The 25,076-nt window shown below is 48.6% G+C and overlaps 1 protein-coding gene across 2 annotated transcripts in view; it reads left to right on the top strand.

The window, feature by feature from the left end:
- TSPAN14 (tetraspanin 14) overlaps nucleotides 1–25,076 on the top strand; it is a 57,864-nt gene that overhangs the window by 15,301 nt on the left and 17,487 nt on the right. For both annotated transcript variants that reach the window (XM_033130575.1, XM_033130576.1), the window contains one exon: nucleotides 11,520–11,617. In XM_033130575.1, coding sequence (XP_032986466.1) covers nucleotides 11,537–11,617 — 81 coding nt within the window. In that variant the 5' untranslated portion in view covers nucleotides 11,520–11,536. Of the gene's footprint in view, nucleotides 1–11,519; nucleotides 11,618–25,076 lie in introns of those variants that run through there.

Genomic DNA, 25,076 nt, shown 5'->3' on the forward strand with positions numbered 1-25,076 from the left:
CTGGGCCCATATTCTCCACATCTCGTGTGCAACTGGCTTCTGGGTGTAGACATTTCATGTGGACTTAGGTTTTCAGAAACAGAATCAGGGCCCAGGGCACCATGCAGCATGTGGCAGCATGTGCTCTGCGTCCTCCCATGAGCTGGCAGCTGCACCTTTAGCAGCAGAGCGAAAACTGCTTCGAAGCCAGGAAGGTGCCAGGCCTCTTTTGCCCAGCTTCTTGAGCAGTGGGGGGCAGCATCTGTGGGTGCCCAGGCCCCGCCTCACCTGGGTGGGGTGCGACCGCCTGATGCCGCCAGTGCAGTTGAATGAGCTGCCTGATGAATCATTCTCAAGACCTGTGTTTGAGCCCTAGGGTTGTTGTCTGAGTGTTTTATCCTCGTCCCTCCCCTTTAAAAGAAAATGACCACAAACCACATTTTGACTTGAGGTCATTTATTTTGTAGAATCTCCCTTAATTTGGGTTTCTTTGCTCTTTCCTCCTGATGAGGTTCAAGCGATGAATTTTCGTCAGGAATGCCACGGAAGTGAGGTGTCCTTCTCAGTGCTTTCCCTCCTTCAGGAGGGACCCATCCCATGTTGGCTTGACTCATGCGCAGGTTATGACAACAGCAGTCACTTGATGAAGGTGGTATCTGCTGGGTTTCTCCGCTGCTAGGTTACTATTGTCTTGTCTTGGTAATTGGTACGTGTCCTATGGGGAAGAGACTTGGAGACGAAGTACATACGCTGTCTCTCACCAACGCATTTTAGAGCCTGTGATGGTCTGGATGTCTGTGCCCCCACCCCCATTCATGTCGTACTGGAATCCTAAAGCCCAATGGATGGTCTGAGGAGGTAAGTGAGGCCCTTAGGAGATACTTAGGCCACTGGGAATGGTATTCATGCCCTTCTAAGAGACCCTGCAGAGCCCCCTTGCCCCTTCCACCCTGTGAGGATACGGAGGGCAGGTACCAGCTTTGGACCAGGAAGAGGGCCCCCAGCTGACCTTGCTGGCCCCCCGATCTTGGCCTTCCAGCCTCCGGGACTGTGAGAAGTCAATTTCCGTTCTTTATAAGCTACCCCGTCTGTGGTGTTTTGTTACAGCAGCCAGAACAGATGAGGCATGGAGGATGATTAACAGGTTTGGTCATTTCTGTCATGGTTGCTCAAGGGTGATGATTTAATTCGATGAAATCCTTCTACAAGTGCTATAAAGAAGTTTCCCTTCTTCTCCATTTGTTTATCCATTTATTTATATGTTAGATGGGACACATGGATTCTTATTTTATTCAGAGTTAAAATGCATCACTATTCTTGTTTACTTTGATGCGCGCCTTGTTCCGATTTGGCCATTTGGGGGGGGGGGGGTTTGTTCAAACTGATTACGGTAAAGGACGGCTCTTAAAAATGTGAATTTCCAGGTCGTCGCAGTTCCCTTGAAGTCTCCATGTGCAGCTTGGAGCAAGCTCCTTGAGTAATTCTGATGCTCTGTGGAATTTGGGACCAGCCCCCCCAGGCCCATCTTTTTCAAGCGTGTACCTCAGGGACCTCCCGTCGCCCCAGCCCCAGACACCTGAATTGACAAATGACCTGCTTTGCCCACTTCCATGCTGGGTTTTTGGGTCAGAGTTTTTTTTTTGAACAAAAGCTCCTGTAGCTTAAAAAGTAATAAAAATAGTAAGTTTGAAAATCGCTGGATTAGGTGACCTCCATTCCAGGCCCAGCATTTCGCCCACTGCGGAGGGCAGCTGGGAGGCGACGGCCTCCTCTGACCACATCCGTCCCTCCTTCTGCTGCTTTCCTGATGCCAGCACCAAGGTAGACAGATGTCTCCTCACCCTCAGTGCTCCTCAAACTCAGCAGGTTTTAGGTCGTGGGTTGTTGCTGGTGGAAACTCATAATGCTGCGTTTGCTACGTTCAGAGTTTCACACCGGAAGCCAAGGCCCCAGACTCGTTGGGAGGCTCAGAGCTGGTGGTCTAGGCTTTCCTGGAACTCCACGTGAAGGTCATTCAGGGCTAGCAGTCAAGGGCCTGAGGGTCTCAGAACTTTGGGAACCTCCCTTCCCCAACCCCAACCGCTGTGTGGCTTTGTAGTGTCTTCCTTTGGTGAAGAGTCAAACTTCTGGATCCCTGTGAGTGGTTGCTGCCCGTGTCCAATTTGCAGTTTCTGGCAGAGCCTGGGGTAGAGAGTTGGGTCCTGAGGGGTTGGTTAGAGTAGGACATAGACACTTCTGACAGGGTAATGAGTCAGAGAACTGGGTGGGGAGCTTGGGGTGAGCTCTGGCCTGCCTAGTGACCTTGCTCTTACCTGAGCCCGTTCCCTCGCATACTCACCTGTCCTCTTTTGCCTTCTCTCCTTGGGCCTACCTGTTCGTTTGGCTTGTCTGTGAACGTTCCCCAGCACGCAGTGGGCTCTCAGGACTGCCTTCTAGGATGGTGGGAATGTCCCAGGCCTAAGGTGTGCTGCTCGGAGGTGCAGCAAACCCCCAGCTTCCTTGGGAATTTGGCTGCCCTTCCTCGGAGAGGCCTGTGACCAGGTCAGGTACCAATACTGCAGCCGCAAAGGCCAGGTGGAAAGGTTCAATCTTGGTGGATGGCTGACTGGAGTATGGGGGGAGAAGAGCCAGCAGGATAACTTGGGTTCTGGCTCGGGATATGGGCGATGGTGTCGCCCAGGGACAGCGTGCTCCAAGTGGGTTCTCTGTGTATGGTCTCACGTAGCCCAAGGCAACGTATTGGCAGGGCTCATTTCTTTCTGGAGGCTCTGGGGAAGAAGACTCCGCTTCCAAGCTCACTCAGGTTGTTGGCAGAATCCAGTTCCTCCTGTTGTAGGGCTGAAGTCCTCTTTCCTCAGCCAGGCTACGCCTAACGCCTGAAGCCTCTCTCTGGTCCTTGCGTACGACTCCTCTATCTCAGATCCCTCAACAATGCACTGCGTCCCTCTCATGCTTGGAGTCTCAGCTGGGAGGAAGCTCTGCTTTTCAGGGCTCACGTAGTTACACTGGACCAACTCGGATAATTTTCCTATTTTTAAAGTCAAATGATTAGTCATCTTAATTACATTTGCCGTCTTTTTTGCCATTTTAGATGGTTATAAATTATACTTTATCCTAAAACCCTACACTAGTTAAGATAAAGGGAATTTTAACAAAAGGAATCAATCTATGAGGATGGGGAGAAGGGGAAAGGAAACAACAGCAAGAAAACATCTGCAAACCAGGAATAGATGGATGAGTTACCCAGTTTAAAATGTAGGTGTTGGTGTCACCTTACAGTGGTACCTCAGTTTTCGAACGTCTCCATTGACGAACATTTCAATTTACAAACGCTGTAAATTTTATGGATCTGTGGTATCATTAGATAGTAAAATTCATGCTAAATTTGCAGTTTTAGGGGTTGATTTTCAAGGTCTGGAGTGGATTAATCCGTTTTGCATTATTTCCTATGGGGAAACCGTGCCTCGGTTTCGAACATTTCAGAACTCGAATGGTCTTCCGGAACGGATTACATTAGGCAAGTGAGGTACCGCTGTATTGTTATTGGTGGGGTGGGGTGAATGGAGGAGGGAAGGAGCGTCAGAGGTGGCTAAATACAGGAATTGTTTGAAAGCAGTTGATGTGGTTAGACACCCCGATCCCTTAGGTCCGCCGTGGTGGTGACTGCCTTTCCACTGTAGCTGGACATTGGAGGTTTAGTCTACAGAAGGAAAAACCAAGGGCCTGGAGACACCAGGTACTCTTGGAGGTTCACATGAAGATCATCTCCACTGCCCAGCCTTCTACCCCCACTTGGCTTCTAGAACACTGACTGCCAGCCCCATACCTTCCAGGCAAGGGATTAAAAGAGATTTCACTGCGGAACCTGACTGGCCTAAGAATAAAGAGCTAAAGATGCCAAAAATGGGAATTTCACAGCAAATGGCCCAATCAGATCACCCTGCACAGAAACTCACCTGCCAAAGGACTCAGCCCTTCCGGTTAGTTCTTAGACATTCACTCTTAGTCATGAGGATTCACTAATCATGAGGATTACCAAGAATGCTTGACATTTGAAGAAAGTGCCCAACAGGAAGAGAAGCAAAACAAACAGGAAAAAAAAGCAACTTAAGTGAAATATTCTATTTAGAGAGAAGAACATTTTGAAAAAAATTAGACATTTTCTCAGAGATAACAGAAATATTGTCTCTATGAAATAAGAACAGGATACTATAAAAAAATTTAGAAAACAAAAAAGTACTAAAAGTTAAAAAAAATAAAGTCATAGCAAAAAAACTATCAATAGAATTATTAAAAGATAAAGGTGAAGGAGTCTTACAGAAAATAGATAAAGAAGATGAAGAGATGGATAACAGAGCAGAACAGGTAAGAAAACGAAAGGATCCGCCAGGGTTCCCATATCCATTAATAGGAAGGAGTTACAAAAAGAGAACAGAAAACAACACAAGTGGGACAAGTGGGAAAATCATCAAGAAAAAAATTTCCTAGAAGAGAAGGATATTGGTTTCCATGTCAGAAAGGCTCATCAAAAGTTGAGCCAAGTAGATGAAGATAGGCCCAGATCAGTATGCTGGGGAGAAAGGGATAAACCTGCAAGTTTGCAGAGAGAAAGGTAACAGGTCGGATACCAAGATCAGGAATCTGAGTGGTTTGGGGCTTCTCAATACCCGGGAATATAGAAGATGCTCGTAGAGCAGTGGCTACCTCATTCTCAGTGTAGTTGAGTCCCATCTTGGAATTCTACACACAGTCAGACTTATTCAAGAAGGAAGGTAAAAAGAATAAAGATATTATCAGATTTCAGACATCCAGGGGCTGAAAACCTTAATTTTTGCCATGAAGGATTTCTCCACAAAGGTGAGCAAAGATTAGATGTCTGATAAGCTGTATCCCAAATGAGATAAAAGGAATTCTGTGCACAGTCTGGATGGAAGCAGCTCAGGAAACTTCAGGAGAGATTTCTGGAAGAAGTAAAAATAGAACATCTGATGTGAATGAGAGATTTGGACAACTGGTTTTGAATTTGGGATTGAATATTGATAAAATCATAGAAAATGAAGCAAACAGAAAACATAAAAGAATTATTGCCCCCAGAGAGCTAAAAGTTGTACAGGAAAAGTAATCATGGTTTATGTGGCTCACTCTGATGGCTCACGTGGTTGTAGTAATAATGCAAACTGAAAATTACTCTAGCCCGAGCTACAGTTTATAATGGGACTGGAGATACAGGAAAGATGCTTGACGTAGTGGTTTGGGGGTAGAGGTGGTTTGTAGGGGTGTAAAGAGAGTTGTTACATCTTCGTCTTCCCGGAGAGGAAGTGGAGAGGCAATAACTAAAACTGGAAAACCAGGGGTAGTAACACAAGCATACTGTATACAGAAATTTTAAAGAGATGTTTGGGGTGTACACAATGTTAAAAAACAAAATTCCACCGAGTACATTTGAAGATCTAATTGGCTTCATTAAACGATTCATGAATCAGGCAGCATCCTGATTCAGGAACTAGAAGGGTGCTCTGAGGAGTTGTACAAAATGGAAGGTTTTTATAGGAAGAAAGGTGGGGCAAGGGAGGTATTAAGAAAAGAAAGGATCATTTGGTGGCCTGTACTGCTTTTCTTTGGGGGCAGAGAAGGGAAGGGTTTTTAATCGTGCAGATTGCCTCTTTCCTGGGCGGAGGTACTGAGAGAGCCCTTGTGACAGATCACCTTACTGGTGCTTGACCAGAAAATTCAAGATTGGCTGATTAAGATTATGTTTCTGGGAGAGGTAGAAACTGCAATTAGACCAGGTATTCAATCGAGCTCTGGTGTCACGGGCTCCTAGTAGCAGTGATGCCTGTGACGCTAGGCCTGTGATCTCTCCAGCAAGGTCAAGATCAGCGAAAAGTTGCAAGTGTTCCCGGGAAAGGGGAAGATTTGGCGTTGGATCTGCGGTTTTCTCAGCACAGCTTTTACAATAGTTGATTCTTAGATTGTGCACAGAGATGATTTTGGGGAAAAAAAAAAAAAACAAGAAACGACAGTGAGTCTAGAATGCATGTCATCTAATAAGAGGAATTTTTTTTTTCATGAAACCAATTTTACTTGTGTTTGCAAGTGTGTGCACACCGGATTGGTTTTGTTAAATGTGTTTCTTACTATAGGCCATGGTAAAAAATTTGAAAGCCATTGTTGAGTGCTTTCTCATTGCCAGTTCACTTTTCACAGTTGAATTATTTAAATATTTGACGGTTGAGCCTGTGCTACTTTTGTAATTAAAAAGAGGGGGAGAGGAGGAAGAAGGAATCTTACAGGTGAATACTGGGGGTGCCAAAAAAATGTATTCATCTTTTGTTACCGGTGTATATTGAGTATTACAATTTTACTACAGTTTTTTCCTTTCTTAAAATGTGTATACATTTTTTTGGCACCCTCTGTATAATCCCCAAAGTAGACAAGCCCTGTTTACCATGACTGCTCAGGTCGTCACACTGAGAGACCAGCATCCTCCAGGCAGGTTCCCCCCCCCCCCCCCCCAGCGATGGCCTCAATTTCCATTGATAATACAGAGGTGGTAATGGTAAGTATGACAATGGAAACCTTTTTGGAAAATCACTTGTAAATCCACCACCCCATGCAACCATTTTCATGCTTTCAGGTTCCATTTTGCTCTTTAACCACCTGCTTACAAATTGTTCCATAGTTGCAAACCGTGATGTTCAGATTTCATATTTAATGCATATTCGTTTTCTTCTCTTGGTTTATTTTCTTGAGGCAAATTCTTGGTCATGAATTTATTGGATTAGGGGTTTGACCACCTTTTTTGGGGCGGGGGGTGGGGTGGGAGAGAGGGTTTGAAAGTCTGTAACCAGCAAGTACCAGCCTCACCACAGGCTTGCCAGCAACAGTGGTGGTTATTTTGTTAATAACTAAAGTTATTAACATAGTTTATAGTTTTTAGTTATTATTTGGTTTAATAACTAAAAAGTGTAAAATAGTATCTCTGGATTTCTGGATTGTCTTTAAGTTTCATTTCCGATGACATAGAATATTTGTCCGTCTGTTGATTATATTGTCCTTCCATTTCAGTATGTCCATTTCTTTGTCATTTGTCTAAAACTGGAGTATTTGTTTTATTAAGTCTGAGATTTTGTATGTTGTAGGTATTCATTCTTTGTCATAATTGCTACAGCTGCAGATAACTTTTGTGTTTCCTTTTTGTTTTGTTACTTTTAATTATATGGGAACTTTAAAACTTTTTTCTGTTTTATATTGATATTTTTGCACTTTGGATTGTTTTTTTCCTGTTGGCTCAAAAGTGAAGATTAACATAGGCCTGAAAGACTGTTCTCTTGTGTGTGTATGTGCACTCACGTGCGTGCCTGCACATGTCCTTTAATATTTAGGTTGATTCTGGCTTATTTTGAGTTCCTCTCAGAGTGCTAACTAGCAGAACATTTAAGCAATCCTAACTTTTCCCCTTATTTTGAGAAGTTGGTTTTTGATCAACACATGCCTTCCTCTTGTCACATGAATGCTTGATTCCGTTTTAATAAGTTTTGGAGTTGAGATGGTTTGAGGACTTGGAATTCCATTTTTCTGATCATTGTTTTCTATGCAAAAACACAAAATAACTTTCGGAGGTCCTTTTCAGTTAGTGGTGATAATTAGTATGTGTGCACAGTTTATCCATCTTCTTTTAGGAAACTGAGACTTTTAGTCTGTGTGTGTAATTAAATTCATCCGTTGGTAGAGAGCTAAGTTCCTCTGATGTAACTCGGTTTAGCAAATAAGGACCCACAGTCACTTTGGAGTCATTCTGGCTGAATTTGTGGTCAGGTCTGGGTTCTAGTCTCAGCACTGCTGCCTTTATCACCTTCTTGGGGTTCTTTGTAAATGCAGTTAGCTCCTCAGGTTGGGGGCTCGGTACCGTAGTTCTCATTCAGTCGCTTTTCTTGCATTGAGTTTCTGAAGCCACCGAGCCAGACCTCAGGAGCTTAGCATGGCTTTTATTCCCACCACACCGAAGGCCATCGTGCCCTGTGTTGGAAGATGTGGCTTAGGCTGGGGTCCAAACAAGTCTTCCCATTACCTCCTTCACTTTAAATTCTGGGCTGTGCCTATGGGGAGACCAGGCTCTTCTGGTGACATTGAAATTCAGGACCTGCTTCTCCATCTGGGCAGATAACAGCAGAGCGTGAGGGTTGGGGGAAGGGGAGCAGTCTGGATGGGGTAGTTCTCACTGGGCAGTTGTGTGCCTTCTCTTCCCATGGGGAGGAATCAACAGTGGGTGAAGAAAGACTAAACTGTTTCCCTTCACCAGTTTCCTCCTTTGTGGGTTGGAGTGGGGAAATAAGTGTCATTGGGCCATTTGCCCCTAGGCCTCGTAGGGTTCAACAGAAATGCCTAACTGCCTGTGCCAGTGCTCTGACTTGTGTGTGGCAGGCGTGTAAGGGGCATGTCTGAGCTCAGTACATCGTTTCATGGAGGATTAGGGTGTTTCTTTCTAGTTGTTCCCTGGCGTGGACCTGGCTGGTATAGTTCTGAGTGTTTGAAGTCACCAGGAAGTGAGGGCTTCGAGTTTATGTCATGGTCATTGAGATTCTCTGGGTTGTGTTTGGACCCTGACATCTGTGAAAGCAGAGTTGTTTCCCAGGTGGTTGTGTGTCTGTGGGGCGAGGCCTCGGGAGACCGTGGAAGTCGGGAGAAGCAGCTGGTGAGGAAGCCAGTGCCCTGTGGCAAATTGCGCTGCCCTGGGTGATGGCCCTGCCGCCTGGGTGCCCGTGACGCCCCCTGTGGCCTCTCCGTGTTCTCCATGCTTCACGAAAGATCGGAAGGACACGAGGGATCTTGACAGTCCTTGTGTCACCTCAGGATAATCGTCTTCCGAAGGCCCAGGCAGGGTGCAGGATCAAGGCTACCTGTACTGGGAAAGACAGACAGACATGTGCTAATTATCTGGCTTCTTTGTTTTCTCCTTTGGAGAAAGGAGGGAGTCTCATTTTGCTTCCTACTTCAAAGCTTTTGGGAGACTTCTCTACTATGGTTAGGTTAAGTGCTGTCCAAGGAACACCTTCTAGGATTCCTGAACTTTGGGTACCATGCCGGAGCAGCTGTCCCCCTTCTCTGCGGCCCTGTTCCATGGAGGGCATGGCCACCTACCCTACCTTCCAGGCTTCTCTGGAAACCATGGTGGGGGCAGAATGCATTTGGCGTGCCAAGAAACAGGATTGTCTTGTCCAAATAAAGTAACAGGGATTCTATGACTTAGAATATTTTCCTGCTTCATGGGGCATTTCTAACGAAGTTGGCTGTTTTCTGTGATAAAACTTACTTGAGTTTTAGTTAGAAACATGTTTTCCCCCCTATATGCATGAATCTAGCCCTGTGTATCTAGGAATACAAAACAAAGCAGTGCTTTGGGGCTTTGCTATCTGTGAAACAAATGGGTGAGTGTTGGTTACCTTTAGCTGGTAGCCCAACAGGAGGCAGCCCTGCCACACCTGTCTGTGTGCTGCCCCACAGCTAACAGGGTCCTTCCACCTTTGCAGGACCCCACAGGATCGCAGCTGTTGGTGCCCAGCCAGATACCTGGTTTGTTGGGCACGTCAGAATCACCTGGGGAATGTGTCAAAAATGTAATTTCTGGTCCCCAACCAAGACCTACAACATAGCAGAACCTCCAGAAACGTCCAGAAATTGGAATTGAGAATCTGTGATTCTGATGCTGCCAGCTGGTCTCCACACCGGTGACACTAAGGATTGGCCACTAGGAGCCCTGTCTTAGTCGAGGAGGCCGAGGCCCTCGGAGGGCAGGGGCTTGCCCAGGGTCAGGCTGTGCTGCCGGAGGCAGGGGTCTGACTGGGAGTCCCGCTCCTCTCCCTGTGGCCACTGTGGTCCAGGCTGTGCTCAGGCCTCCTGTGTGTCCTTGTGTCCAGTCGTGTTTTTCAGGGCTTGGTCACACTCATTCTTGGAGGGCACTTTTGTGGACGTGCTGTTCTGATGGTGGAATGGGGAGGTGCGAGGGGCCTGCTGTGTCGCTGCCCCCTCCCTGCCTGGTGTTGGGGGCCATACACGCCTGGCTCTCCCAGCAGGGCGTTGGCCCTCTCCTGTCCCTGTTGGAGGGCGGGCGGGCATGACGAATGGTGCCCAGGCTGTGCCTGTTGATTCTGCTCTGGGGGAAGGACGGTGGGGCAGTCGTAACGCCATCTGCAGGGGGTGTGGTTGTGTGTCCCGCCGGCACCACTTTCTCAGAACGTCACAGAGCAGCTGCCAGCCAGAGGCTGCCTCACAGGAAGGGATTCTGGTGCAGCCTGGTTTGTGTTTGCCTCAGGCCCTGTTACGTTTTGCCCCTCTTCTCACCCTGGGAAGTGGAGGGCAAACGGGGGGTTGGGGGTGAGCATTCCCCTGTAAGCCTCAGAGGCTGCACGCCTGTGGGTCAGCGTGAGGCACTGCCCTCCTTCCCCCCCAGGGTGGTGGAGAGTTAGGGGTTCACCTGGATTACCCTGGGGTTCAGAAAGGAAAGTAGTAAAGGTGGGTCAGGCCCTCCGAATTCTCCTTCGAGGGCACCACCTTTTTGTAGGATTCTGTGAGAAGCTTTGGGGGATGGACACAGATCAGAAAGAGTGCCCCCACCACTCTGTGCAGCTTTCAGTGTTCTGTAGTTTAAGCTTTACTACAGCCCCAGGGGGCCAAAACTGTGTCTCTGTGGGTGCGGGCGGGTGGGGGCGGGTGGGGGCAGGTGGGGGCGGGTGGGGGCGGGGTGGCGGGGAGGGTAAGCAGGGGAGGAAGAGGAGGAAGGAGTGGGGTGAATGCTGGGCTCATGGGATCTCTCTTACCCAGGCCAGGGTGCTCCACCTTCCTCGCCTCTAAGCCATGAGCGTGGGAGGTCGTCTCCGAAAAGCTTAGATGAACGAACATGGAGCCTTATTTCTGGCTTTTCTTTATTGGCCACTGTTAGACTATGTCCAAACCTGGCCTTTCTCTTTTCTTCCCAAGCCCCTATTTCTTCATTTGGCTCTCTCAACTCCTGGCTGCCCTGCCCCAGGCAGTGGTAGGTGGAAAGAACACGGAGCATGAAATATTCTCCCACCTGCCACCCCGTGGACTCCCCCGTCCTTGGTTCAGATCCTGGGCCCTGTCATTTTTGTCTTATCCTTGGAGTCACATGAGCTTTCTGAACTCCTGTTTCCTTCACCGTGAAGTAGCAAAATCCATACCCAATGGAGAGGTGATGAGATAAATGTTTGGGAAGGCTCCAGGCAGAGGCCTGGTATTCAGGAGACACTGAAAATCAGACCATTCTCCGTTCTTTCAAAAAGTCTCCTCTATTCTTTTGGCTGTCTTTGGAAAGTTGATTTAACCTGATTTTTGCCTAACCTATAGCTCACATCGATATTGTAAACCTGTGCCTGGATGAGGGAAAGAACACAGGGAAATAATTTGGAGATTTCTGGAGTGTGCGTATGAGCCTTCCCTTTGTTCTTTCCGTGGGAAGCAGGTTTTGGGGGGATGTGTTGAACCTGAGCCTGCCACCTCATCGCTGCCACGTCTCTCCACAGGTCCCGCTTCTCAGAAGATGCACTATTATAGATACTCTAATGCCGAGGTCAGCTGCTGGTACAAGTACCTCCTCTTCAGTTACAACATTGTCTTCTGGGTGAGTGCACGCGAGCCGCTGGGTTGGGTTCCCTCGCTCAGTCCTTTATTGAGGAAGTCATGATGCTTCACATACTTCTGACTTGCTAGGCCCCTTGAGGCTCTGGAAGGGTCGGTGGGCGGAGTTGATGAGCCCTGCCCTAGCAACAGTTATAGAATGGGCCCTTAAGTGCTGTGATGGGGAAGGCCAGGGTGACTGCAAACCGGACTGAGGGGCTCCTGCTGCACCCTGGGGGTTCAGGAAGGCTTGGGCCTCTGGCCCAGATGTGTGTCTGTCTCCTCCCCTCTCTGCCCCAGTCACACCCAATGTCATATCGGTGGCACAGTATTTTGTGTGTTTCTGCCTGTGGGTTAGTTCCTGTTCCAGGCTCTGCGAGGTAAGACTGGACGAGGGAGTGAAGCCCTGCCCTGTGGTGCTTGTGTTTTGCCCAAAGCAACAGAGCAGGGAGGAAGAAGCTCCTGGCCAGGAGGTGACTCGCGGGCTGAGAGCTGAGTACTAGTGAAGAGGCAGCCACGGGAGGTCTGGGGGAGAACACGTCCTGCAGGGAGAGCAGCATTTACAATACAGAGGCCTGAGGCAGGAATGAGCTTGGCATATATATGCAAGGTGATGTGGCTAGAGCCCAGTAAGGACAGGGGACAGGGGACACAGGTGAGGACAGGCACGAAGGGGCCAGGGTGGGAGGACTGTGCGGTTCTCACAAGTACTTGGAGTTACTCTCTACTAATTACAGTAACTCTTGGTAAGTTATACGTTGGATGGTGTGATCTGATTTTGGAATGATTCTTCAGAGTGAGGGGATGAATGTTGGTACCTTGTCCTGAGATGGAATTTTGGAGCAGAAGGGTTTGGAATGGCCTCTTAGCCAGTTACGTGGAGCTGTCAGTTTCCTGTGTCAGTGACCATCCTGGAGATGAAAGTCTGGACCGCCATCAGAGGAAGGGGTGGCCTGGGTGAGCTCACTGAGGGAGAGTCTGGGCACCGAGCCCTGGCAGGATGGAGGTGGGGTTGAGGGCGAGGGACCACTCCGGGCTGGGAGTGAGTGGCCGGCGGTAAAAGGAAGACCTGGAGATTTTGTGTCATAGAAGCCTTGAGAGGAGGAAGCCTTTCAAGTAGAAAGGAACAGTCAGCTGTACCACAGGCAGGGGAAGCAGGATGAGGACAGGAACTCGTCACTGGCTTTGACAAGGTAGAGGTTGTCGGTGATGTTGACCAGAGCTGCTTTGTGCTCTGGGGGGACCGAACCCCACCTGCGGTTGTCTGAGGAGCCAGTGAGACATGAGGAAGTGGAGACTGGTGACTCACGCCAGTTCTTTCGAGGACTCTTGCCTTAGAGAGGAGCAGAATAGTTGGGCACTGGCTGGAAATGGTCCAGGGCTACGGGAGGTGGAGCATGTGTGTGCTGCCAGTGAGACTGGTCCAGGGAGAGGCAGACATTGATTCTGCACAGAAGGACGTGAGCGTGCACAGAGGCTTTTAAAAGCATTAAGCAAGCATCATTTCTCAGTGTCTGCATGGGGAGCCGGTGGAGAAGGAGGGACAGAATGAATGGCCACATTTTGCCTCTACGGTGGATTTTGGTATTTCCTAGTTGGACTGGAAGTTTTTCTTCTTTAAATTTATTTTTAACTGTAGTTGACGTACAATATCGTATTAGTTTCTGGTATACAACCTAGTGAGTCCACATTTATGTACCTTACGAACTGATCACCACAGTAAATCTAGTAAGCGTCTGTCACTATACAGAGTTATTAGGACCGGAACTCTTGAAAACAGGTAGACTTCTCAGCCCTTCACACTTGATTACATGGCGTCATCTCCTGAAGATTTCTCTCAGAGTTTTGGGGGTTTTCTGTCCTGGAGAAATAGGGTGGGATTCAATGGTCAAGCATTGGTCGTTTTCCGTGCTTGGCCTACTTTTCACCAACCTTATCGTTGTCCCTGAAGTAGGGCAGTGCTGGTCATTTGATATGGTTCCTGTGGGACCCTCCTAAGGGGAGGACTGGCTGTCCCAGCCTCGAGATGTGTGGCTTCCCAGACCTGCATTGCTTCCTGCCTGCAGGGAGCCTTGTGTTCCACCTGGAGTCCCCACTCCTCAGCCAGGTGTATGGTGGAGGCCACCTGGCCTAGGCAGGCAACCTCATGCTTTGGACACTTGTCCACCCAGCTGTCATCCCCGCCGCCAGCCGGGCTTGCTTGGCCGTGGGCCTTGACCTCGGGCTCTCATCCTGACCTTTGCAGCTACAGTGAAACTTTTCCACTGCGGCCGAGGGCCCTGGTGTCTCTGTCTCAGAGCTTTCCAGAACAGATTCTTAGCGTTGGGGAAGCTTTACTCACTTGCCAGGTGCTACCAAATTCAAATAGTGGAGTTCACGAATTCAGAATTGTAGCGGTCTGTTTGGTGATTGAAGGATGCTGCAGCACTATCGTCCTTTTGCAGAATTGGCAATGCCTGTGCTTGAGAGTTAATCATTTTTCAGTTAGTGTGCACTGGGGCAGAACAGGAAGGGACAAAAAGGAACAGTCAGGAAAATGAGGCCTGGGAGAGCTGGGGGAGATGGAGAGCGGGAGGCCAGGCAGGCCAGGCGCCTGGATGGGGAGGTTACCGGCCCTTCCCTCTGGGCTCTTGGCGGTGATTTGCTGTCATATACACAGGAGTTGAGCGTGTGGAATGGGGCCTCAGAATTGGGGTACAGAGCCCTCAGGGACGGGGAGGCTCCTGGGGGGCCAGGGAGAGGTCAGTCCGAACTCTCACCTGAACTAGTGACCTTGATAAGCCTCAGTGTTTTCATTGTGAAATACTGATCTCACCTGCCTGCTGCCTGCCTCACAGGTTTGCTGAAAATGTCTGAAATGATATACCAAGCCCTTGACTCCTTAGAGAAATTGTCTTTTTTAAATGGAGAAAAATACAAAAATAGAATCATAACATGAATGCCCCCGTGGTCTGTCACCTAGCTTCACAAATTACCAACTCATCCGATTGTTTAATTCATAACCATCATAGCCCTCCCCCTCCCCCATATTTTGAAGCAAAGCACAGATGAAATAGTTTTGCACAGGGTTTTTATAGTGTTTGTTTTGTTTTGATGAATTAGCAATGAGCAGTGGAGCAGCAGAATTGAGGTGTGGAGCAGAATTGATGGGGGCCGTGGGCTCAGCAGGCAGCTTTGAATATGCAGAAGGCAACCTGTTGTTTCTTTGACCAATTCTAGGTGCTGGAACAAGCACAGGTTTTATTTAGCAGTGGTTTGTCCTGTTCAGAATGATTTTCACAGTCACTTTCTGTATGACACACCTGTAACACTCTGTTTTTTGAAGCTTCTCTCCCTCCGATTTCGGGGCTGAGTTTTTCCCAAGAGGCCAGTAATGATAATACTCACTGGGGTGAGAAGCGTGGATGCTGCCGTGTCTGTGTCTCTCTCTTGGGCTGCGTGTTGTACCGAGTGAACATTGAGCTGGGCTCCACGGGGTTCTGACCACAGGGACGTACGTCAGGGAAACGCTGCTCCAGCCTGCACAGCATTTTGAGGGCACTAAATAAAATCTGAAGAGGAAAAAGGTACCACTTTCTTCTCAGCAGTGGAAAATGAAAAGACACTGCGCTTTTTACCTTTTTTATTGTTTTCACTATGATCATTCTTTGGCTGTGTTAGACCTGTTTCTAGTGCAAAATCTCATTTTGACTTAGGAAAATGCAAATCAAAACCACAGAGACATACCGTTATCTTTGCACCCATGGGGATGGCTAGTATGACAAAACAGAGAATAACAGATGTTGGCGAGGATGGGAGCGATCGGAAGGGACCCTTGTGCCCTGTCGGTGAGACTGTAAAGTGGTGCAGCTGCTATGGAACATAGTGTGGTGGGCCCTTGGAAAGTTAAAAAATAGAATTGCTGTATGACCCAGCAGTTCCACTTCTGGTCATCTACCCAAAAGCATCGGAAGCAGGATCATGAAGAGATATTGGCACACCCATGGTCGTAGCCTTGTTCACAGTCGCGAAAAGCTAGAAACGGCCCAGGTATCTATCTACCGACGGATGAATGGATACACAGACTGTGGTCTCTACATGCAACGGAGTATTATTCACCCTTCAAGAGGAAGATAGTTCTGTCACATGCTACAACATGGATGAAGCTTGAGAACTTTATGCTCAGTATAATAAGCCAGTGACAAAAGGACACATGCGGTACGATTCCACTTATGTGAGGTGCCTAGAGTAGTCAAATTCATAGAAACAGAAAGCAGAAAGTAGAATGGTGGCTGCTAGGTGGGGGGAAGGAAGAAGAGGACGTTATTGTTTGATAGATAGAGTGTCAGTTTTGCTGAAAAGTTCTGTGGGTGCTGGTGATGGTTGCCTAACACTGAATGTACTTAATGCCACTAAGCTGTACCCGTAAATATGATTAATGTTACCGTTATGGATACTTTACCACAATTTAAATTAAAAAAAAAGAAAATCTCACTTGACTTGCAGAGGAAGGGAGGCAGGGAGAGGTGTAGTTGGAGGCACCAGGTACTGCCCTTTGGTCGTCTCACCCCACCTGGTTCCACAGAGAATTTGCGCTTTCCTGGTTTTCCTGAGTGAGTCTTCTAGAAGGACGAGTCAGATGATGTCAGCCACGCCAGGACTGCTTCCCACCACCAGCAGTTTTAATCTGCAAAGGTTCGGATAAAGCCCTTGCCTGGATCTATTTCAGAGGCGGATTAAAAGTGAAGCACTGAGCCCTGTTGTGAGCCCAGACAGTAAGCCTGTGTCCCTGAGAGAGCCCCCTGCCCTTGCCTTCCTCAGGGACGGCAGGGCTGAGCCGCTGCGTCCCTGCTTGTGAGACGCAGGAGTTAGCGCTTGAGCCTGTGTGCAGCCTGTTTCGGAGTGAGAGGAGAGCCCAGGGCATTGGTGCTCTGATCAGCCTGGCCGGAAGCCCCTTCCTTCAAAGTCAGAGGCCTCCCAGGAGTAGGGCGAACGTGTAGTTTATGGTCCAAATCTGGAAACTTAAGAATGAAAGAGAGGTTAGTAGGAATTTTGCCGGAACAACAACAGATCTTTACCCCGGGACTGTCCCAGGCAAACTGGGACACGTGGTCACCCTACACAAGAGAGGCAAAGCGAGTTTGATGGGGAAGGACTTAAACGTTAGCTCCCTCCCCGCCACCCCGGTTACAGCAGCTTTGTGGGTCAGAGTCTGATTCTTTTCCTCTGGACTTTATTATGCTCCTCCTTTGATGGGGGTGGGAAGGGGCGGGGAAATCAGCACCTCCTACCTGGGCTGTTGTCTCTGGATCCTTCGGGCCTTAGAGAACTGTCCTTGTGTGAGCTGGGCTCTGTCCATGTCCTGTCAGACCCAAGGCCTGGTCTCAGGTCTGGTGCAGATGGTTTCTCCTCTTCCATCTCTTGGTAATTAATGCACACAAAAAGGAAAAGTCTAGTGTTTCAGTAATGTGTGTAGTGTCTTTTCATTTTCACTGCTGAGAAGAAGTGGTACCTTTTTCCTCTTCAGGTTTTATTTAATAAGCTTTTGTAATTGCCTGGACATTCTATACTAAAGCACCTCAGCTGTATTCCACCCCTTTCTCCATGCTCCGTTCTCCTGTCTGCGATCACACATAGTTTCATAGTCTTGTGAGAGCCTCCTTGCGGTCCTGGAGTCTGTCTTTCCATATCAGCATCACCTCTTATAGAACATTCCAGGTTGCTGCAATCGTTTTTCTGATTGTATTTGTGGAAATTCCCATATTGGACATTTAGGTTGTTTCCTTTTTTTTTTGCTATCCTAGATAAGGATGCAATGATTAGTTTTCTGTAATACGGATTCTTCCCTGTGGGGAAAAGAGGGACATTATTTCCTGGAATTGATTCCCAGGAGGGAGATTAAGTGGGTCAGAAGGTGTGTACATAGTTTTGACTGGCCTAGTCAAAGTTGCTTCTCCAGAAAGGCTGCCCCAATTCATAGGAAGTAGATCACCTTATCTTTTGGCACAGAGGGGTGTGTGTATTTTTCCACATGGAGGCTTGCCAAGGCAGTGGTCAAAGATGGCTTCATCAGAGATGCACTAGAACTAGCACTTGCCTGTGGAGCTGATCCCTTGCAGGCCTCAGCTCCTGGGTTCATCGGCTCAGGCACGTCCGAGGCTGGGATCCCCAGTAAGAATTTCCCAGGAAGGGCTGTTCACCGTACACTGCGATTATTGCCCGGCACGGCACGTATGATTATTATATGCTAACAGGAATGTGTCAAGTCTAACTTGCTGCTGTGTGTGTAACTGCATCCTTTTCTAGTACATAGTCAGCATAGCCCAGGCTGCCGGAGGGATTTGTTCCTGCCTAGGAGTGACTCAGTCCCATCTTGTTTATACCTTTGTTCCCCCCAGAAATGCTTTTTTCACCACTACTGAGGTGGAAATTAGATAGAATAACATGCACTCATTTCAAGTGTATAGTCTGATGAGTTGACAGCCAGCTGACTACCCCATGTAACCACCATCACCACAATGAAGACAGAAAACATTTCCACCACCTCTGAAACTTTCCTGAGCCTTCCCCAGTCATTCTCCACCCCCTTCCACAGGCAACCATTGACCTGCCATCAGTTAGATCTAACTCTCGAATCTGACTTCTTTTAGTTTAGGTGATGTTTTCTCTGTTGGGTTGCTCTTTTTAACTTCATTGATTCTTTAATACATTTTTTTAAAATTTTCTTTTTAAAAAGTGTGGTAAAACAGATATAACAAAATTTATAATTGTGACCATTTTTAAGTGCACAGTTCAGCAGCATTAAGTACATTCACGTTGTGCAACCATTGCCACCATCCATCTCCAGTCTGTTTTTACTGATTTCTGCTCGTGTTTTTACTTCCTCCCTTGTACTTACTTTGGGAGTATTTTGCTGTTTTTCTAGCATCTTAAAGTAGAAGATTAGATCACTGATTTTAGATCTTTCTTTTTTCCTGGTGTTTTTCATGCTATATGTTTTCTGCACTCCATACAATTTGATACGTTTTCATTTCATTTGGTTAAAATACCTTGTATGTGCATATTCTGATGTAATGTGTCTTTTCTTTTCCCCCTGTGGCTCACTTCAAGAGTTTCACTTTATTACTGGATTTCAGTAATTTTATTATGATCTATGTACTGGTGTGATTTTTGTTTATTCTGTTCGGGGTTCATTGGGCTTTTTGGATTTGGGGGTTTGCAGTTTTCATCAAATTTGCGACTGTTTTGACCACTATTTCTTCAAATGTACACCCTTCTCCACTATTTTTTTCTTAGACACCTTGTCCCACAGGTCACCGAGGCTCTAGTCAACCTCTCTCCCCGCCCCATCCTTTTGTTTGGATAGTTTCTATTGCTTTGTCTTCAAGTTCACTCATCTTCTATAGTGTCTAATTGGATGTTAAGTCCATCTAGTCAGTTTACCATTTCTAATATTGTATTTTCTATTTCTGATAGTTTCATTTGGATCTTTTTTTTATATTCTCTATTTCTCTCATTACATTTATATTTTCCTTTAAATCCATGAGCATAGTCACAATGTTTTTTAAAAATCTTTGCTAATTCCATCCTGTCATTCCTGTGTCTTTTTCTAGTTACTGATTTTTTTTCCCCTTATTGTAGGTCACATTTTTTTCCCTTTTTGCCTATCTAGTAATTTTGACTAGATGCTAGATAGAGCTTTTCCACCTAAGTATTCCTTTGTTGGTCAGCTTGGGTTGCCATAACAAAATGCCATTGACCAGTTGGCTTAAACAACAGAAATTTATTTTCTCACATTTCTGGAGGCTGGAAGTCTGAGATCAAGGTACCAACATGGCCAGGTTCTGGTGAGGACTCTTTTCCTGGCTTGCAGATGGCTGCCTTCTTACTACGTCCTCACATGGTGGAGAGAGCGAGAGAGCTCTGGTCTCTTTTCCCTTTATAAGGGCACTAATCATGGAGGCCCCACCCTCATGACCTCGTCTAACCCTGATTACCTCCCAAAGGCCCCACCTCCAAAGACCATCACAGTGGGGAAGGGGTTGGGGCTTCAACATATGAATTTGAGGGAGGGGGGCAGGCTGCAAGCATTCAATCCATAATATTTCCTTAACAGTTTTGTCTTTTGAGTCAGACATGTTTTGTTAAATATTGTATGAGATTCATTCATGCTCTTGTATGTAGTTGTGTAACGTTCATTGTGTAACGTTCTGTTGTGGGAATGTATCATTTGGATTGTTTGCAGTTTTAGGCTAGTAAGACCTGGTGAGGTAATATAAAAACATACCAGGCTTGTAGACCTGAATTACAGGGATGTCCCAGGGCTCATGTGGCTGAGCTGAAGAAAATTGTGACTTTCTTCTGTAGGTCCAAATGTTTTTAGCGTTTGATAGTTGAGTACAGGACTTGGGGCTTGCAGGACAAACCTGGCTCTCTGCCTGTTTTTGCACATACGTTATTGGAACACAGCCCTGCCCATTCGTTTACATATCGTCTGTGGCTGCTTTCCGGCTATAACAGCAGAGCTGAGGAGTTGGAACAGAGAGCATCCAGTGTGCAAAGCTGAAAGTATTTACTATTTGGCTTACAGAAGTGTCGAGCCCTGGCTTGGTATCTTGGTTTTCTGTCCACTGTTAATCACTGATCTGTGCCAGTGATGGCAGCGGCTGGGGTCGGGGTGAGGCTGGGTTGGGGGTTCCTTCTCTCAGTTGCTTGGGGAGCTGCCTGTAACCTCCCTTGGATGACTCTGCCCTCCTTCTTCCTTCCTTTCAAAGGCTTTGACATGTTCAGATTCCTGGGCGGGGCTTGGTGGGGGTTGGCTCTCTGTTATCAGGGAACACAGACATCTGTGGAAGCTGCCCCTGGAACCCTCTGGGTAGTCTCCGCCCCTCCCGCTCTGGCCGCTAGCATGGGTTCACTGGGTGTGCTAGGAAGGGCGCACATGCTTTTTATTCTCAGAACCACCCTTCCGGCAGGAGGAAAAGCTGGTGTGTGATAGCTGTGTGACCCTGTGCAAAGCACCATCCTGTCCTGGGCCCTACTTCCCTCTGTAATGAGGAAGCTGAGCTCTAGCGTCCTTTCTGGCTCCCACACCTTCCAAACTCCCACTGAGAAGTGGTACCATTGTGAAAGGAATATTTCCTGTTCTGTTTAGGTTCAGAGTAGCCACAGCCTTGAGGGGCAAGGCCTCCTAAGCCCGGCAGATGCCCTGGCACTCTTCCTCAGCCCACTGGGCTCTCAGGTCCAGGTTGGGTCTGGGGTCTGTGCTCTCTGGAGTCCTTTCTGGCCAATAATTGAGTTGTCATTTCATGTGGCTACGAGTCTCTTGGTGTTCTCTGAACTCACTGGGCCTGGAGTCAAGATTTCCTGTTCTGGAGAGTGCCAGGACTATGGGGTCTCCACCTGGCGTGATTTATGAACACAAAGCTTAGACAGCAGGAGGTGCATAGGCCCTTGGGGATCACTGGTCTCTGACTGCTTAGTGGTGCAGACTGGCAAACTGAGGTCCCAAGAGAGGGATAGCACGCTCAAGGCCGCAGGGTGAGTTAGGAACGGAGGTGAGACTCTGTTCTAGCTTCTTCCACTTCTTGCCCTGTTTTCTTTCCATCGTCCTTCCCTGCCTCACTTGAAAAGCCTCCAGAAGGCTCCGTTTCCCTAAAGTCTGCTTTACTGTTGTCTCTAGAAACCCAATGAAACAGATGCTTCTGGAAGGGATGATCTTGTCTTAGCACAAGAAGTGGTGCTGGGAGATTTCTGGGGACGGAAGGAGGGTGCAGAGTGTTTTCAGTCCAGCAATTGCTGGTGGCATCTTGAAGGCCCCTCCATGCCTCTGCTTTGCCACCACTGCAGGAGGGCAGGGCCTGCTCAGAATGGCTCTGTGCCCCAGGGTAAGTATGTCAGGTATATACGTCTTTCAGCCCTACAACCTTCCTATGACCCAGGGAGGGTCACCCCATTTTGCAGCGGGAAAACAGGCTCAGAGAAGTTCCCAGACTTGCATGAAGTCCTGTTGCTTAAGTTGCAGAGTAGAGACTGGAGCAGGCCTGGTTGAGCCTGGGCTGTGAGTTCCTTCAGCACTGCTCTGGACTACCTTTAGTTTCAGTGGTTTACTCTTTGTTGGGTTTCCTTCCGGTTTTCTCTGAGGCTCCCATAGACGGCTCAGGGGAAGGGACTCTGAATGGTAGCCTGCATCAGCCGTGGGAATTTGCAAGAACCAGAGGCCAGCAAGGCAGAGCCTGAAAGAGTTGCGTTGCTGCTGCTGGTCTGCCTGGAGCTTGCTGAGGAAAGGCCTCTAGGGCTGCATGAATTGCTTGAGTACTTTCGCACAAATGCTCCTGCAAGGGGCCTGGGCCACTAAAGTGGCTGCTTTTGACCTGCGTGGTGTTGGAAGCGTCCTCCAGTCCAGCAGGGCCAGGCCAGGTGTCTGCACTTCTGTTGTGCCTTGAACCTGCCTGAGTCAAGTGCCACAGGCTTGCTCACATGATGAGTGGGTTCCGTGTGGCTTCAGGGACCAGGTAGGGCTGGGTCAGCCCAGAGCGCTCCAAGAGGACTTCTCACCTTTGTTCTCATAGGGCCTTTTGGCTTAGGTGGAAAGGCCAATATTGAATTTTTACAATGGTAACCCGTGCCACCCCCCCCCCCAAAGAAGAGGCCCCGCTCCCTTGGACACCTGCCCTGGGTGGGCAGTGATCCTCCCCACCTGATAGACAGTGGGGGTCGCTGGCTTTAGAGTCGCACAGCCCAGAAGCCCCTTCTGTGAAACTCCCACATGTCCCGGCACCTGTGACTGGCCTTTCCTGCTGGCCTGAGTGGCTGCCGTGTGGGCGGTGACATGGTGGGTGTCAGGAGGGTCAGAGACACTCAGGTTTGGTCCTAACTCGGCCACCAGCTAGCCAGTGACTTGGGGCAAATAACCAAAGTGTTCTATATCTGAGATTTCCTATTTGAAAAGTGGGGGTAGTGGTACCAGTGCCATAGGTAGGGAAGGGCCTCTTGAGGTGTGTTAAGTGTTTAACGCAGCGCCTGGCACCCAGGGAAGGGGGTGACCAATGCAGTGCATGTGCCTGACAGTCCGAGGCTGGCCTCCCTTTGGGCTTGGTGGGCCTCATTCTCTGGGACGGACTTTAATCAGGTCATAGAAAAGAGACGAGGAAGGTTCCTGAAGCTGGAAGACACCTAGCTGTCCTGTCACTCCCAGAGGGTTGGCAGCCAGCGAGGACAGCCTGGCCCCACAGACCGTCTGCCCGAGAGACTTCCAAGGAAGGCGCTCTGCTGGGAGCTCGGGGAAGCTGGCGAGTGTCGTGGCTCATTCAAGGGGCCGTCGTCTGAGCACCCAGACAGGTCACTTCCCCTGTCTGGTCTTTCCTCAGTCAGCTCGTCTCTAAAACGAGTGTTGGTCCCCAAAGTGTTTGCCCTGGGCCAGTATTCATTGAACCCATGATCTGACATGTGACCCCCCAGTTCCTGTCTTCTGGTGCGAGTTCACTTTAGTTCTTTCTTTAAAACAGAATGGAAAAAAACACGAGCCCTTCCTGGGGCTCAGTCCCTGTGGCAGCAGGAGAGCTGTGCTCAGTGGTGGGGAGCTGGGGGCTCAAACGGACTGTGATTCAGTGGGGGGGCTCCCAGGGGGCAGACTTTCCGCACCGTCCCACGTGGTGCCAGGCGAGGGTGGGCTGTCGTGGACAGTGGTTAGGCAGGGGTGGAGTGCTTACTGGGGACACTGCATAGGGGATAGGGACGGACAGCCTCCAGGCCCTGTCCTGTCCTGACCCTCATGCCCTGTGTGGGTGTCGGCCTTGGAGCTGGGCGAGGCGGCCTTTTACTTGGCCGTCTCTTGGTTTGAATGCATTTGGATTGAGTTAGACCCAGGGATGCGTTGTGCCTGAGGGGAGCAGGAAGGCTCGCAGGCGATAACCCGCGGTCTGGGAGCTCTGGCGACGCACTCATTTGTGCCCACTCTGTCCCTACGGGGCCATGTCCTTCTCCAGGTTCTTGGGATACAATTCTGAACAAAGGAGAAAACATCCCTGCCCTCAGAGGGCTCGGGTCGGGAGACTCAGACAGGCAGAACCTCACGTGGTCTGGGTTGAGTGCCAGGAGGAAAATCCAGCAGGGAGGTGATCAGGAGTGATGGAGGGGAACTGTCCACCTAGGGCAGGAGAGGAAGGCGTCTCTGAGGAGGTGAAATTTGAAGAGCCTTTGGAATGACGTAAGGGAGAAAGCCAGGAAGGGCTATGGAGGAAGAACATTCTAGGCTGAGGGAATAGTGTCAAGTTTTTGAGGCAGAATGAGTTTGGAGGGATCAAGGACTAGAAACAATGCCAGGGTGGCCTGGGAGTAGGGTTGGCGTGGGAGATGGGTCGGGTACGAGGTTGGAGAGGTGGCCCAGGGCTGGCCGTGTAGGCCCTTGTGGGCTGTGGCAAGGAGTTTGAGTTACATATTAAGTGTTAAAGGAAGTCATTGGAGGGTTTGAAGAAGTGGAGTTATCTGATCTTTATTTTAAAGGATTGTTCTAGTTACTTGGGGACCTGTGAGGAGGCTGAGATGAGGCCGGTTCCTGCAGGGAGGGAACAGTCAGGAAGAAAACGGGCCAAATGCACTATAGATTTCGGAGGCAGAAGCAGCAGAGGGTCCTGATTGGGTGAATGTGGAGTTGGAGGGAAAGAAAGGCATCAAGCATGAGGTCTAGGTTTTCTGTCTTTAATGAGTGAGTAGATGGACAGTGGTACCATTTAATGAAAAGGGAAAGAAAAATTGGGAAGGAATTGGTTGGGGCCTGAGAGACCAAGGCTCCATTTGGAGGCACATTAAGTTCAAAATGTTGTCCTTCGATCTCTCAGGTGGACAAGTCAAGCAGACGTTAGGGTCTTTGACTCCGGAGCAGGTGTGGTTGGAGATTTGGATTTGGGAGTCGGCGGTATACAGTACAGATAGAATTGAACGCCATGGGAATTACGAAATCATTTGGAGGCCTCCAGGACTGAGCAGTGAGCCTCACAGGCATGTAGAGTCTGGTCCTGAAAGAGGACAGCGAGCTGACAGATGGAACTGAGGAGTGCCAGCGGGGGTAGAAGACAACCTGAGTGTGAGCTTTGTGGCCTCACAGCCGAGTGTGTCAGAGCCTCGGTAGAGAACCGACTGAATGACCAGCTGTGGTGGATGACATCAGCAGGCAGTGACTGGTTACTTTGGGGTTTGCTTTCCATGCAGTGTCAGACACTGGGGAGAGGAAGTGGTCATGCAACACATGAAGAAAACAGACTTTCATCAAGTAGTTGATCACTGGAGGACTGACAAACCGACAGTCAGTGTGGTGTGCTGGAAAGGACTCTTTGTGGTCCCCTTAGAGCCCGAGGTCCACAGCCTAGGGGCGTCACCTGTGTGGCTCAGGGCTGGCTCCAGAGCTTGAGACTGCACCTGGCACTTAGGATGTACTCAGTCAATATTTGTAGAATGAATGAGTGAATGAATGAATGAAACAGAGA

This window comes from Rhinolophus ferrumequinum, chromosome 16 (assembly GCF_004115265.2).
Source record: "Rhinolophus ferrumequinum isolate MPI-CBG mRhiFer1 chromosome 16, mRhiFer1_v1.p, whole genome shotgun sequence".
In the NCBI taxonomy this organism is placed as follows: Eukaryota; Metazoa; Chordata; class Mammalia; order Chiroptera; family Rhinolophidae; genus Rhinolophus; species Rhinolophus ferrumequinum.